This window comes from Crassostrea angulata, chromosome 2 (assembly GCF_025612915.1).
Source record: "Crassostrea angulata isolate pt1a10 chromosome 2, ASM2561291v2, whole genome shotgun sequence".
NCBI lineage: Eukaryota > Metazoa > Mollusca > Bivalvia > Ostreida > Ostreidae > Magallana > Magallana angulata.
In genome coordinates, this window is record NC_069112.1 from 54,100,782 (window position 1) to 54,118,387 (window position 17,606).

At 30.6% G+C, this 17,606-nt stretch overlaps 1 protein-coding gene across 3 annotated transcripts; it reads left to right on the forward strand.

Moving 5' to 3' along the window:
• Positions 1-1,960: 1,960 nt before the first annotated feature.
• On the forward strand, positions 1,961-15,671 carry LOC128170516 (multiple epidermal growth factor-like domains protein 10). 3 transcript variants are annotated; one of them, XM_052836296.1, is made up of 9 exons: positions 1,961-2,056; positions 4,099-4,326; positions 5,405-5,659; positions 6,277-6,414; positions 8,324-8,461; positions 12,140-12,271; positions 14,103-14,243; positions 14,427-14,550; positions 14,915-15,671. In XM_052836296.1, the coding sequence occupies exons 1-9, from the start codon at positions 1,999-2,001 to the stop codon at positions 15,066-15,068; spliced, it is 1,368 nt and encodes a 455-aa protein (XP_052692256.1). In that variant the 5' UTR covers positions 1,961-1,998; the 3' UTR covers positions 15,069-15,671. The 3 variants fall into 3 exon arrangements, with proteins under 3 accessions (XP_052692256.1, XP_052692257.1, XP_052692258.1); XM_052836297.1 differs by having other exon boundaries at positions 14,918-15,671; XM_052836298.1 differs by lacking the exon at positions 14,103-14,243.
• Positions 15,672-17,606: the final 1,935 nt, after the last annotated feature.

Sequence of the window (17,606 nt, forward strand, 5' to 3'; positions counted from 1 at the left end):
TTCACCAGCAAAGGGATATTATTCACACAAAAGATGATTTAGTGGTCACGATCTTTTACAAACAATTGATTATTAGCGACCATGAACATACTAGGGATGTAAGACAAGTTAGCGGAGAAGTTCGATTGCAAGCGAACTATTCACACGATATTAGTACAACTTTTCAGATTTAAACTTGACGTATTTTCTAACAAATTTGTAAAGATTATTTGTACCATATAAACGGAGAGCTTAATTGTTATGATTACATATTGTTCTCGGAGCATGTAATTTTTTTTTTAGTTTTTTTTCACATTTTTAAACGCATTTTTCCTTTTTTGGAGATGTACTGGCACTGTGCCAGTTATCGGCTAAACTTTAACGTTTGTTTCTTGATATATTTGGATAGAAATTGACATAATTTAAAAGGTGATTTCCTTGTTTATCCATCTGTTGTATTGTATATCATTATTAAGAACTCAAAACATCTTGTTTTTCTGCTTTTTAGCACGGCCCGAATTTGCCATGTTTTACGATTTACTGTACCAGTAATCTGCTTTGCGATGATAACATAGTAAAATCCCTGTATATGTTAATTTCATACACTGCATAATGTAATTTGACTTATGTCCCTCTTTGGGTCAGACTAAAGGTAGTAGGGGTTATGATACGTAAACAAAACTCATAAAATTGTTTGTTTGTTTTCATACGGTAATACACAAATTCGTAGAATTTTCAATACATAATATTGTGTAATCAGGCGTTCAACTGCGCTATGAATGTCTCAGGGTTTAATGAATTCCTTTTGTTTCTTTATGTTATATGTATTGATATTATGTCAAATCAAAGAAGGTATATAAAAACATATCACAAAGATTTCATATTTTTGCTTTAACTTATTACGTCACTTCCGCCACTGCTGAAAGTGCAAAGATGTAAACCAGTGGTAAACAATGATCGTTCAAGCTCATGGTTTAATCATATTCAAGAACATTTTCAAGCTAACTTACTTTTTTTATTCGAATCAGACTTAATTAAAAATTATCGGATAGTCGCGTGCTATAAACCCGTAATCTCAGATTAGCCAATAAATGGTCTTAGCCGATAACTGGTACAGTACCAGTACCGTTTAAGCGCATAAAATTGCTCAATATTTCATATGACATCACAATAACTTAAGAACGTCATTTTGTGAAAGTTTGAAATAAATTGAAGACTTTCTTACCATTTAATTGCCAAATAAGGACATCCAACGCTTGAAAAATTGGTCAAATACGTTATCGACGTCAATGGACATCTTGGAGCACTTTTGTGTGCAAGCAAGAAAATTTTCCGATGAAGACAAAAGGTTGTAAGATTCTTTTGAATATGACCCTCATATGTCTAAGACAATGGTTTACAAATGGAAACATAGGTTTGAAGGTTCTTGCTACATAGGGTAGGGAGTGCCCATATAGCCCTGATCTTGAGCCTATGGATTTCCCTTTATCTCATTATCTAAAGTCAAAACAGAATGGACTGAGATTTTTGGACTTTAATGATCCACAAAAACGTTATACAAAAACTTATGGTATGAAGGTGCATTTTATTCGTGGCTTAAATGACATGAAAAATATGTGAAACTGAAAGCTGTTTTCTTTGAAAAAAGATTAACGTGACAGGTTTGCCTACCAGTTGCTTGTCGTCACATGACGTCGTGAAAATATGAAACAGTACTCAGTCAATTCAATTCATACATCGCTGTTAATATATGAAAATCATCTAATTTTTGGCATTCATATTTTCAATTGATGATTATTTAATAAAACGCAAATCATCCTTTAAAGTGCTCGGTGGTTTTTCCGTAAACACTATGTCTGTAAATGTTTCTAACAACTCTCGTATTGTGTGTGAAATAGTCCATGTGGAGAAAACAGTATAAGTGTATATTTGTAATGCAAGTGGGTCCTTCTTAAAGTTTTCAATTCACATGAACTTCCTTGTTGAATTTTATGCATTTGTTTTTAGCGCCAAGAGGACATGGCGGCAGTGTTTCTTTGTATTGTAATATACCTGTTGACATGTTGTTCTGCTTACGGTAAGTAAAATTTTATCATTAAAATTCATATTTTCACAAAATCATCAATAGTTTTTAAGTAATCCTCTGATATATTGAAGTTGAATGAACAAACCCAGAGTAAAGAGGTTTTATAGTTCATCCTCTAACAGGAGTGGTGGTCTAAATATAAAGTTTGATGTATATATTTTCCTTAAAACGTAGATACATATGTTCATGAATTGAACGGTTAATGATAAATAACCACATAATGACAAAGAAAATGTGACATTCAACTGAATGTCTTCTGATGTCGCTGATGGCAGATAAATGCTTTTCAGTAAACTTTTGGTAACCATTTATTTTGGCAGTGCATCAAATTGTCAACTTTCCAATTTTTATTAAAAAACAAACCAATAACCTATTGTTATTAAATAATTGTACAGTACACTTAAGGATAAATAAAACTAGGTGTTATCTCCAATCTGTCGTTTCTTTCTGGTTTTTTAACATGAATATAGTTTTCTTAACATATTGTATGCTTGGAGTTTGATAACGATATAGATAAAAATTAAAGTACATTATGGAGCTTAAAATGAACGGTTTCGTCCTGAAGTGGTATACTCGTTTTAATTATAATATGTTCCACAAATATCATACTTACTTTAAATGAAACACAATAAATTGATAAAATTCCTATTCAAATACTAAGTGAATTTGAAAAATCCCTTTGTAATGTTATTTTTTTTTGCTTGTCCCTCAATCAATCCTTCTTCATGACAACACTGTTAGTCCTTTTCATATAATGCATATATCAACTGTAAACTCATCACCTTATGCACCTTGCTCATTACTTTCAATTGTTTACATTAACGTGTACACCCATATCATCGACTATATGTAACAGGTGGTAAAATTGTTAGTCTAACGTATCTGGTCCATAGTGCTTTCTAACCACTGAGCCATTGTGATAGTGAAACCTGGCAAGTTGGCTGAATTCTCCATTTCTTTGTGCATGTATGTCTCTGTATATATATTCTACTTGTCCCTACGTTTCTACATAAGAACATCCGATCTGAGCTGCAACATTGCATACCTTACATTGTTTTTATGAGTGTGAAGTAATTTGAACAAAAAGTTAAGAGTATTAAAGGGATTCAATTTTTTCATTTGTTTAATTAAATTCCTTTTTTCCAATAGTATGAAATTGTTTAATCATACTCACAATGTGCGTTTACATATCACAGGAAAGGAGAGAGTAAATTCAATGTTACATATTTTATTAGAAAAAAATTGCAGCGAGATGAGTTTAGTTCTGATTTGAATTAAACTTTCCTCAAATGTCAGTTCGACCTTTCCCCTTGCATTCATTCCTGTTGCAAATGGGATACAGTTTTGTTTCATTTTGTCGTATCGTAACCTATTTTTAATTTTTAAAAAAAGTATTTGGACAAGTGTTACTATTTTTTATAACTTTGCGTTCGTCTGGATGGTAGCTTGCAAAGAGTAGGTATTTTTACTAGCATTTTGCTTGTCTTCTGCTCTAATATTCGTTGTGGTCTGTCCCATTGATTTTTAGTCACAGTCTTTTTGAAAATGTCTTCTTATGAAATTCTTACAGCATTAACTTTCGAGATTCATAGTGTATCAGCCATGACTCATTGAAGAAATTCAGGATTGATCTTATACGCTTGTTTAAAAAAACAATGCACTGTTGATTTTTTTATACTAAACAGACATATTTTTGTTTGTGGTCACTCAAACATTTAATCCTTTTCTGACGTTTTGACGTCATGAGAGAGAGAGAGAGAGAGAGAGAGAGAAAGAGAGCATAATGACGAATCTAACGAGCCCGGTTTAGAGTACTACAATACTTTGATTGTTTTTGGTCTACTTTTTTTTAAATATTTGGATATTGTATATTAACAAGGATGTTTTATTTTGCGATTTTACATGAACAGAAAATTTTATATGCTTCCTTATTGCTCCTGCAATATGAAATAATATTTCGACATGTATGGGCAACCAAATTTCGCTAAAAACAAAAACAGGCCTTGATAGCGTGGATCTAAACATTTTTATAGTTAATTTGGCTCTACGCAAACCAGCATTTGAGGACAATATATACATCCATGCTAACGTAACTGCCGGCAATGCTGTGGATGGACGCAAATCAAACTTGCGAGGTACTGGAGGAGAGTGTTCAATGTCAACTGAGAAAAAACGCACCGCTACCTGGTGGGTAAATCTTACTAGTACCCGCAGCATCCACGACATCCGGATCTATTACATGACGGACAATGTACCTTGGGGTATGTATCTCAGATACTTCTCATTAATCATACTAATTTTAGTTATAAAAATCAATGTAATAAGAAAAGAATGAGACGTGCATGAACAAATATTTTGCTATTGCATGATTTTTGCAACACGTATAAAAGCTCATAAAATAGAAAATTAGTTGGACGTTATTTGTTATGCATACATTTTTACTGATTTTACATATATATTTTGTATTAAACTATTATTTCATGTACATGTCACCCAAATCTTCACAATTAACCTGAACATGGCAGAATTTGAGGAAAAACACGTACAAATCAAGATATTCGTGTAATTTCTTGTTATTATCACATGCCGAGTTGTGAATCATCGCTGCATCTTTCAAAAGATGTATACAATTGACCATTTAAAATTATTTGACCAAAATTAAAAAAAAAACGTCTCTTGCTCTAAAAAATATGAAATTAATCATGAATTAAATTCTTTCTGTTTAAAAAAAAATGCATTAGAATATAAAATTGTTTACTTGCAAATTAAAAAACTGTTTACGCGAAACTTATTCCGGGTAGGATTTGTTAATAATGTTTTCAATACCGCACACTGAGTGTTTCGATTTATCGAAAATGTGAATCGATGTACCGAAGCACTCCCTAGCCGATCGCCGAGATCATCTTAAACCGAGATTAAATGTCACACGGATTCAATTAAAACATTACCTTTGTTTTAAGTTAATATTAATCAAAATGTAAATATTTTTGTTTCTGTAAAAAATGATGTATAAAAACGAGTTACATGTATATTAAATACCAGTTAATATTTACGCAGGTATTCACACCTCGTAAATTAAATGTATTTGATTTAAAGGTAAATATGTTACTTTGTTCTTACGAATTTCGTTAGTTATTATTATTTTTTATTCCCAGTGCTTACAGAAGGAAGCATAAACATGTGTTATTTGAAATTGTTGATTCGACAACTTGTGTACAAAAGTATTTAAATAAAAAAAAGATTAAAAACTTCTGTTTTTTTGTTACAAGTATATATTTTTTTGTGAAAAATACATAGAAGGTAACTTTATATAAAATAATATATTATTGATTATTTTAGATGCATCAAACAAATATACAGCGAGGTTTCTGGGATTTTCTATATACATTTCAAACACAACTAAATTGTCAGATGGAAAACTTTGCTATAAAGACACCTACTTCACAAGAAGAACGATACCAGCTGTCTTTAACACCACCTGCTTTGTTCATGGTCAATACGTCATCTACTACAACGAGAGACTACCAGGAGTTACCTATCCTAGTGATTATTCTGAATACGCCTTTAGCGACCTCTGTGAAGTTGAAGTCTATGGTAATCAATTTAATGTTTACTATTTTTTATGCAATATTAGACCGTCTATCAAACATATGTTAAGCCTAAACTCACATAATACACCCGAGATATGTGACTCCTCGTGGGCGGGAGGGGGGGGAGGGGGGTGAAATTCTTGTCACATAGAGCTTTCCCAAACAAATTGCACTAAAAATTTTACACAGTCGTCTAACTAATCAAGTCTATGATAAACAATTTATTGCATACTTGTGTATCTGTTATATTAGTCTGTCTACACACATTGTTTTAGTCCAAACTAAAAAAAAAACAAAAGCGAGAAATGTGAGATCTTTTGGGAAAAAATGCAATTTGTTTCCCAAGAGTCATGTTTTTGGTAATCTCTCTATTTCGATTAAATAACTTCATATACTAAAATGAGTGCTAAATGTATATAAAAAATTGTCGTGTTTGCATTTTCAGAATCACAATTACATATTCATTGTGATATTGCTATGAGGAGAAGGATTCTTCTGTCTTCATTCTCGGTCGAAAAAAAAAATGAATATACAAACATGTCAATTTATTCAGGATTGTATTATAACGTTATTCCTACACTGAGATTACTTATATTGAACTTTTCTTTATATTAACTATAGGATGTCCAACACTTGGTTACTATGGTATCAATTGCACTACCCCCTGTCCTGACGTCAACTGTGGATACTGTCACATCCAGACTGGCACCTGTCAGGGGGGATGTAAGCCTGGGTACAAGGGACACCAGTGTGAATTGGGTAAATAGTTGAAATTAAAGTCTCTAAAAGTATTTTCTTAGTTATTCTTTATGTTCAATTATTTCTATCATTTGTGAAAGGTTATTATTTTCCAAATTGCATATACTTTATATAGTATTCATCATCATCATCATCATTCTATTATCACCATTATCATAGGAACCAACGTTAAAAGCATTGAAGCATTGTTTCATTTTTTTGCAATATTGTCAATGTCATTGTCCCCAATGATTTTTTTTATTGTAATTCATCTAAGTATATTCCTCAATGAAAGCATATGTAGTGTTACGATAATCAAACAAATACAAAACTTAGCATTGTTGCATCATTTTTCATGTTAAAAATGTTCAAATCATATATATTTATTTCAAAATATACTTGGTAGTCTTAATCTATTCAGATCCATTCATCGTATTAAATTACAGTTGGAAGTCTGCCGAAAAATAAAACATTGCATACTTTTTAGTTTTTATTTTTAACAACAACAAAATCACATTTGAAAACTAGCCTGTTAGAGTTCTTACTTTTCGTATTGAAAATCCGTTTTCAAAGCTTCCCAATCAATTTACTCGACATATGAACTGTTTAATGTTTAAATCTTTGTAATGCAAACTTTATTTTTCAGAGAAATATTGATATTTTTAGTCAAGATTTAATCTTTTGATATTTAATAAGGTGCGTAATAATTACGATATGACATTTCAAAAAATTACATCTTAACTTTTATATACTCCCTAATAACCCCTTCCGAAAATAAAAAAAGGATATAATTTAGAAGAGGGCCAAAATAGTTCACACAGGATGAATGTCTGATATTCAGTCAATTGAAAGGTGACTAAAAGGTAACTGAAAAGTGACTGAATGGCATATCTGTGCCATTCAGTCACCTTTCCAGACCATACAGTTAACATTAAGTTGACGGAATGGCAGAGCTTCATCATGTGTCATTTTACATATACCCGGTATGTTCATAATTATTGATTCGTCCTTTAAGAAAAAAATATGCCAAGAAACTTGCATATGTATAAGGGATTTTATAAATCATAAAGATTCGCATTTGAAATTAAAAATAGATTTAAATATTATTTTTTTTCTTCAGTTTTTGAAGTTAACATTGAACTCGATGGGGAAAATACATTTAGAAATATATTTTTAGTATAAGTAATTTCCTCTCATTTTTTTTTTCGTGGTAAAAAGTTGCAAAAGCTTTCCATGTCTTCGAATATGCTAAAAAATGATAATTTACCATAAATATTTTCAGAAATTGATTTTTTTTTAAATTTCAAAAAGGGCAGACAACTCTTTGAAAAATGTTTTAAGTGCATCAAGTTCATTTAATTGACTACATACACACACCTAAGTTTGGTTTAAATCAGCCTCATAATAACTTTAAAATACGTATTTGATATAGTATAGATCAAACAAAATATTTAAACTCGCTTTAGTTATGGATGAACTAACTTAATATGAGAAACAGAATAAAAACATATTATACATAACATTCGGGAGACTGCATCAACAGATAGAGCACATATTTATAAATAGTATTCAGCAATTACTTATATCAGAGTAAGGAATTTTTATTTTGATAGGAGATGATAAACCCTTTTGGCTATTTCTTTTCATTTGTTTAATAAATCATATTACATAAAATTGTGTAATACGTTTCATGTAGAAGATAGTGTTTGCTGTCTGTTTAATTTAAGTAGAAGAAAAATGATTTTTTTTCGAAAAATGTCTGTTTTTAAATATATCATGTTTTTTCTTATTTCATTTTTATCTCCCTACACTTTTCTTTTCAAAAATTTTAAAAACGTTTCAAAGAGGTTTAGAATGGCGAGCAATTATCACAAGCATCTTCGTTTAAGCTTCAAAACTGATCATTCTACCCTTTGTTTCTCTGTTACAGAATGTGACAATAGAAAATATGGAGACGCATGCCAAAAGAGTTGTGGACAATGTGTAAACAAGACACAATGTGACAACGTGATCGGGACTTGCTTACAGGGGTGTGAGGCGGGGTACAAAGGTCAAATGTGTGATCAAGGTCAGTTACATGTAATCAGGGAAATATTCGAAACGTCTCTTGACATTTATTTCTATTCATCATTTTCAAAAAGAAAGAAAAAATTTCTGCAAAAAATTATTAAACAAAGATGTTTGAAAACTTGATTTCTGACATTGAGGTTGTATGGTAACAAACAAATGACAAAGGTTAATTTTTAAATGAGAAATAGCAGTTTGAATATTTATTTTGATATGGATTATCCTGAAGTCAATTATAAATCTAAGTTTGATCTTTCTTTGTCACTTACCCATAGTTGTGATTTATAAAAATTCCCTGAGTAATTTTCTCGTCTACGATTGGTGTTTATACTACTTCTGACAAAACTGTACATAGAATTATCAGATAAAAGACATTTGCCAACGTAAGAATACATCCATTCCTTGAAATGATTAGTTTCAATTCAATTGATTTGCTTCGGAGGGATAATCAATGAAGTAATAAATGTATAACATTATCGAAGTTCTTATTTGCACATATTTGCAAAAGCGTCGGACGTGGGGGGGGGGGGGGGGGGGCTTAGCCCCCTTCCCTCGTAACCCCGCCCTTTTTGCAAATTTAAACATAACTATAAAAAGTATCCAGCTGTCGCAGTTGTTATTTAAAAGTTTTACATTTTGCGTATTTATATTTGGCGCGCATTGCCAATCGAGCGTGCATGAGAGGTGACTAAGTAAACGTATGAATGTCACGTGAGGATTTTGTTTACGGGTGTATGTTGACAACATGTTTATTCTTTACTACTATATTACAGCTGACCAATAGAAATGTACGACTGAATTCATTAATATGCATGACTTTACTTACTCACTATAAATAGCGTTAATCCCGCAAAATCCCGAACCCCAGGACTTTTACCGTCATGGTAGAAGTAGTGAAGTTTATCTTAACCTCTGTAAGATCTTTCCTATATTTTGTAACAACATATCTGGATACCTGGAAAGCTTCCGTTTACCTTGTAATTGAAATATTTTATTTGTTAATTACTTTTATTTCATTTTATCAAAATATTCTAAATTACCGTGCGATGTTGCGTATGAATTGTGTAAGTGATTGTAAGTGTGAATGTGTTTGTATGTATAAGTTTTCTTCATTAATAAACAATCCTCGAAATAAAATAATCAGTGTATAGCTGAAATCAGTACCAGGGATTCGGCGTTATTTATTCATACAAGACCCTGCGGCACCTTTTTTCATTTTTTTTTTCTAGTCAAGATTTTAATAAGTCTACCCCCGCCCCGAAAACTATCAATTTGCTTCCAAAGCCACTCTTAATATATATAATGCAAAAAGTTCCAATATGCTATGATTTCTTTTTTTTGGACTTATGATTTTTAATATGTGTACATTATGTGATCAATTAAGATTTTGTTTGACATTTAAAATAAGTATATATTGACCAAAGTCAGACTTTTTAAGAATTATTGAGTGGTCATTCTATATGTATTACATGTTAACTGGATTAGACCTAGCGTTAACTTACAAATAAGCTAATTCTATTGTTTTAAAAAAATTAATGGGAAAAACTGAAAAGAGTTGGTTATGTAAACGATAAAATTGTTTATTCATTTTTTTTTTTGGTTGTTAGAGGCTATACGGGCGGGTGTTTGAGTTTAAGATTTAAACATTTTCTCAAACCGACCTGCCGTATTAAAGGCATTCAATTAGAAAGATTAAACTAAAGATCCGCTATACTGAATAGGGCGTTTTATGGACATACTTTACCACTTCTTTTACAATAAATTTATAATTTTACCTAAAGTTGATTGTTTTAAAATGGTATTCTGTGCCATTGAGTTTACTATAACAAGTTTGCTTTTATATTTCATTCATTTTTGGTTTGTGTTTGGTTTGTTTGTTTGCTAGCTTCTTTTTTTTTATTTGTCAACATGGGTGCCATTGCGTTTATTTTTATACAAGTAAACCCTAAATCAAACTGCATGGGCCATTTCGGTCTGGAATTTCTTTGTCTTAATAAATTCGTACTATGTTAAGGTGACTTTATACACCACTCATTGATGACGCAGTACGCTAAAAAGTAAATCTGGAAGCATGCAATTCCGGTACTGGCTGATTGAAACTGGGGCGATTTGTATGGGGACCGCTCTTTTGAAAAAAATTGTTAACTGTCAGTGAATACATTTAATGTGAAAACTGGAAAATTCTTTGCTTACAAGTAATGTGGTATCTGACACCTTCATGCTGTGTCGTATTATTTATCGAAATATACAATAATATCAAGTATAATTTTTTAAATAGTTTTTTCTCTTCACCGATATATTACAACGTAGCGTAGTAGGTTAGTGGATTCACTACATACCTGTAGGTCATGGGATCGAATCCTAATGAGGACAATAAAATTTTTAACTTTTCCAAATTTTTCTAAAACGTATTTTTGATTGAATACTGTGAAAGAAAATTCTTAACCGGTGAAGGTTTTCAATTGTAATATATATTAATCCACATTAATATCGACAGATGTTTCTTACCACCTTAAGGGGATGGGAGGGTGGCTTTTAATATCACTCAGGTTCGAATACAAAAATTCTATTCATTAATTTTCCCCTTTATTTATTTGAGTTAGTTTTTGCATTAAAGCATAAATATTCACTTATATGGGCCTAAAATGAGATATGTACGTATTTATCATTCCAACATGATATTTAGGAAATTTCTTCAACTCAGAAATGAAAAGTTCCCAAGGTGTTTGGGCATTGGGACTTAGGAACGATAACTCTTACCTGAGGAACTTTCATGCCAAATAAAATTTTTTAAAAAATTGTGTTTATATGCAAAGATTTTCATTCAATTTTTCATGTCACATTTAATAAAATACATTTTCTTATAACATCAAGCAGCTTTTTCAGATAATTAGTCAACAGAGAAAGAAAATATGAAAAATTATGGTTTGGGGTAATACAAAAAAATTGCAATAATAACATTTTTGAATGTTAAGAAGTGTTATTTTGTTACGTGTCCGAGGGAAATATTCATCAGATGACAACAAAATTTCTCTCGATTTGTTTATAGTTAATTTAAAAAAAATATATTTTACAAAAACACGAAAAAACGTTAAAAAAATCGTTAAAAATACCAATAGTATCCCTATCATCATTTTAGTATTTGATAAGTATATGTTTTGTGGTCTTCTATTTATGATTGGAATAAACTGTGGGTGTATAGAGCCACCTAAAGAGATTAAACTATATTAAAAAGTTGAGATGATCAATCAATTGAGTACATAACATATATTTTCACATGAAATAAACAATAAAATTAACGTTTTAGAAGATAAAGTGCATCAATAAATCTCATCAAGATGAACACAGTTTAAAAATTGTCTTTCTCCTATTGGGGTGTTAAATGAAAACAAGGTCAAATATACACATTATAAGATTTTTTTTTTGTATTGTTTAAAAAAGTAAACTATTATTTTGAAATGTATCCAACAATTTGAGTGCTTACATTGGTAAGTATTTTAACATATTAATGGATTTTTTTCAACGCATTTATTACACACCTGAAATTTAATCTTTACATAAAAGTTCAAAAAGGGAATATTTCACACGTAAATGATACCTGTAGTAGATTCAATTAATGGATATAACCAAAAAGATACATGTTGTTATTACACAATGATAGCTGTTATTTTTATTTCAGAATGCACTGATGGCTTTTTTGGCCGTAATTGTCAAGAAAAATGCAATGAAACTTGTCTAAGCTGTAACATGTTTAATGGTGTCTGCGATAAAGGATGTCGTCCCGGATGGGAAGGAAATTATTGTCAATCTGGTATGTTTAACGTGTGACTGAGTTAGTTGACAGGATGGATACGTACCACGCAGTCAACTGAATGTTAATTGAAAGGTCTTTAAAGCGACCGAAAAACAGAGCGTTGCCATATAGTTATCAATCAGTTATGTTTTAGCTGACTGAAGTCAGATGTTTACCCTTGTAATTTTAAAACAAAAACAAAAAAGTGCTGATATTGAATAATATATATTTACTGGTCTATTTTTGACATAAATAAAAATACATGAATATTTACATCCACGAAGTATATTTTTTTTCTATTTCTTACGGAAATTCATTGTAATCCATAGCTCTTAGAAACTGACAGGACTGAAATCTACACGCCCCGTTTATCGATTGGTTAAATCCTTCGTCAACCGAAGAAAAATTACGGATGGCAGGAAATAGTCATGATGATGTCATACTCAAATTTCAATAAAGGACGATTTGGTTCTTTATTTTATCTAATGTATTGATGTACATTAATAACAATTTAGTTAGTTTAACTTAATTTTACGATGAATTTTTTAATGTAATAATAGAAAGATGTAATTATAAACAATAAAATTATTCTAGCGTACATTGCAGAAATTTTTTTTCTGCAATATCGCCACCTTCTTATCCCGCTTTTGGTTATTTAATGCAGTATCCCGATTTCAAAAAAAGCGAAAGCAAACTATTTGTTCTTTTTAGAAATTGTTCATTCAAAAAAATATATGGGTCTAAAATGCGAAGATTAGAAATATAAAAAAACAGCATTATTGCATTACATTAATAATTCCCTCACAAATGCATAGACAAGGTTACATTATTTTTTTCAAATATGATTGATAAAAAAAACTGTAATTGATTTTCTTGTATAGAATAGTTTGCTGATTGTAAACCAACTGAAAGGGTTTCAAATGAATTGCATAAATGATCACAAATCAACAAATCAAAAAGTCAAGTTACTTTTAAATTACAATAAATAAAGTGTTTAGAAAAAACGTAACTTTGATAAAATCAGACTAAAGTTTTGTTTGGACTGACATATCTTGAGGGAAATGTTTTGCATTTTAAAGAAAAAAAATTGTATGTGAATACATACTGTTTACAGGGAAATACTTGCACAATTTTTATTTACACTTTTCTCGCCATTGTTTTCGTTGACAAAAAGACTTGCTTATTCCAAGCAAAATTTAGACAACTGTCTTAAAATATTTTATAATAATATCTATTAAAAATTGTTTTTTGGCAACAAAAAAACACGAGGTTAAACAATGTTTTCAATAAGTCTTACGGATAAATCATTCCGTTTTGAAAATAAATCAAATGACAAATACATATTTTTTACTATGACTTTGTGGGGTTTTTTGAATTTAATTTTTTTCATTTACGTTTAGCTATATTTTATCCAACCAGTGTGACTTTTTTTCTGGAGTTACCTATAAAATTATATACATAATAGATACTTCAAAATCTATAATATTTATCCTACATTGACTACTCTGTTTTTGAAATAATTAGTTGGATGTAATTTGAAATTAAAAAAAACCAAGTAAATGTCGGATAAACAATGGTTACTTTGGCATATATTTTATATAACGATTATAAACAAAATCAAGACAAGGACAATACAATGATGCACATAAAGATAAGCAACCAGTAATGTTAAAAACATTTTTTAATTATTCATTTTTTTTCTCAAAGCATTGTTTTAAAAAAGCAATAAAAATCTGTAATCGTTTTCTACCAAGACAGCAACTTATCTGAAATCGCTTTCTTTGTGTTCCAACCACTTTGAATTCGTGGAAGCCTTAGACTAAAGCAATTTTTTTGTTTTGTTTTACAGCTTGTCAAGACGGGAAATATGGATTTGAATGTAAGGAAAAGTGTAGTCCATTTTGTTTTCGGTCTGGAATATGCCTTCCTAAAACCGGTGCATGTTTGGATGGTTGCAAAAAGGGATGGACAGGAGACGAGTGCTTTGAAGGTATACGCATTGAATTTTACAGTTAAATAATAGATTTCAATGCATTATAAGCAAATTTATCATTGATATTCTGATGACTTAAGACCACATGAGGCCGAGTTTGGCTATTATTAAGAAGTATATAGAGGTATAAAAAGCAATGAATTGATTGCACGTGTAATAAATGATACCACAATTTTGCAGTTTCAGTTCAAGATGACGGAAACACGTCTACAAACCTGTCTGTTATAGGCATAGCAGCTCTCTCTGTCGCAATTTTATCCATCATGATTAACGCCGTTCAGCTACTCTACAAACTTCTACTGCGGTAAGTTTTATTTTATTATTCACTTCATTTTATTTTATTTAGATATTAGTAGCACATTTGATGTGTAAAAATGCACTCAAAAGAATTGATCTCCACTTTAAAAATGTGTAGACACACTCATTTTGTAATTATTAAAGTATACTTTACTGGTAAAATGGGTTATAACTGATGTCAAACGGTACTCCAATTTCTATTAATTAAAAAAAAAAGCAATTCATATATAAAAATAACTATTAAGAAATGTGTTTGTAGTAAAAATTTTATTATATGTAAAAAAAAAATTCATTTTCTACAAAATAATTATTTTTATTAAGTAAATTGAAAGTTTTTTTATCAATGTTATATTACATTCTTATATCCAAAGAAGACAGAAAAACAAGCGAAACAGGAACAAAACATATGAACAGTCCAAAAGTGAACACGTTTTTACACCGGATATAAGTGGATACGATTCGCTAGTTATTAGCAGACCCGAGGACAACTACCAGGAATTAAACACAGTCACTGCCGATCGATGAACGATAACTATGTCACCACTAACTATCTGACATATTTTGTTTGTATTATTTGTAAATATGTGCATTGGAGCATTCACTTTTGAAAGCCAGCATTAACATTTTCATTTTTGTGTCTCATCCATACGCTTGCGCATACACGTGTATGCGAGAATTGTCGAGAATGCCTTGGTCGATTTAAAAATCGATTCATTTCAGACGTATTGCAGAATACAGGGAGATATTCATCGCCCGTTATATTATCGCCCCTTTCACACTCGTCAGCGGGTAAATTTAAGACTATGCGCACTCTAATGTCTCAAAGTATCTCTTTAAGAACACAACTGTGTTTCAGCGAATTTAAGATGGAGCGAAACTATTTGGAGATAAAGAAGGGAGAAACTTATATGGGGCAAAAATATACATGTAAACAGTATTATAGATTAAGTAAGAATAAACTTTTTATAATGTATGTTTTTGACACAGCCTGAAGCAAAGCTATATATCAATTCAAATCTATCTTGACAATAACAGATTGCACTGATAAAAAATATGTACTAACTAGGAACATGTTAAGACGGTTGCAAAAGTGGATGGAAGGACAACAGTCTTTAGAAAGTACATTCATTAAATTTAATGAACATGTTTATATTAGCACTGTTTTATTCCATATTCAGTCGGCTTAATACTTTCTTTGCTTGCTTACTTTTCCTGCCTATGTGACAAATGTAGCAACGGCTAAAAGATTTTCATACATTCAGCACATTTTTAAAAATTGCAGTTCAGAATGACAAAAATGATTTACATACCTGTATTATAGTCTAAATAATGCTCTTGTTTGAGTCTGAAAGATAAATAATATCGATAAATTGATTATCATACATGACACTATTTTCCCAAAAATTTAGTTAAAGGTGATGGAAAATCTTCTTCATACCGGTATGCTGTGGTAGCAGCTATCTCAGTGTCAATAATATTGAACGTCGTGCAGGTACTTTACATATCTTTCTGTGGTAAGTTATAATTATATGCCTGAAAGCAAAAACAAAAACACCAGTTAACATTCATAATTTACTTGAAGGCAACTGAAAGGGAAATAAAAGCAAACGAAGCAAAAACATGAAGTCAAGCCAAATATCATCACTTAATGCTTGTTTATAAGTAACTTCTGTGTGCAACATCTAATCTCTCTGTCCAAATACTATTTTCAAGATCAATTTATCACTCTATCATTATTTCTTAAGACGACAAAAGGTAAAACAAAAGAAGAACAAGACACGTGAACAAACCAATAATAGAAAACGTGTTTACCCAGGCCGTAAGTGAGTACGATTTTGTTACTAGTCGAGCCGAAGACAACTACCAGGAATTAGCCACAATCACAGCAGATCATTTAAACGATTACTTTAACTATACTTTCCAATTATTCAATATACCTTTATTTACAATGTCAGTAACATTTACTTTGTCATTAAAAGCAATATATTTTATCAATCCTTTATGTGTAACGCTGTATATTGAAGCAATACTTTCTGTTACAAGAAAGGAGTGAGGGTAAATAATTGCGCTATTTAAATGAATTTCATTTTATCTTACAAATGTAATTTGCATGTACATTGTATATCGACTATCTTTAGTAAAACTTAAAACTAGATAATATTTTGATAATATATCATTTGTATGTGAAATATTTTACCTGCATACTCAGTTTAATAAGACTCTTACAAGATAAAATCGACAATGCTTATTATCTATTCATATCAAATATAACATCAAATGTTCATGTACATCACCATGAAAATGGTTTAATTATGTAAAGTGTTGTCCAACTGAAAAGTGTTCCCCAGTCAAATCAGAAAGGGTCCGCAACAGAATATAACTAAATTTTTTAATGTTTTTGCTATATTTGTATGCTATGTTCTTTTGTGTTTATTTATTTTTTGTATTGCGTTAAATAAGAAAAAAAATTATAAAAATCATCAACCATGATTGCTGATGTTTACTCTATCGATTTCATTATCTCAAATAAATAATTATTGAGGTTTGTTCTAATATTAATCTGGTAAATATTTCTTCCTTAAACATGAAGTATTTAAAACAGGAACATTAAATGCAAATTTGTAAAATAAAGCAAAGATAACTCAATTCAAACCGTTTGATCGACAGATTTGTTCAGCAGACTCTGCATTCAGTGATTATTTTACACATCAGATTGATTTCCATATTAGCCAGCAATGACGTTTCGCTCTTTTGCAGATTATTCGTTAACGTGTTGTGAACTATATAAATTCCATTACACAACAGCAGTAAATACACTTTATACGACCGGGGTACTTATATATTTTTTTTGATTTTCAGGATTATTTTTTCTTCAAAATCCATTGTTCTCCAAAAATTCTCCAAAACCTGTGTAATACTACTGACGTATAATTGCCTGTGTCTACAAACCACTTTTTCAGCATTAATGTTTGCACTTAGAGCTTACCGTAACATTACCAGATTGTCAACAATCAAAAGTAATGTTGATAGATCAAGTTCCTAAGGTTTGAATTGGCCAGTCTT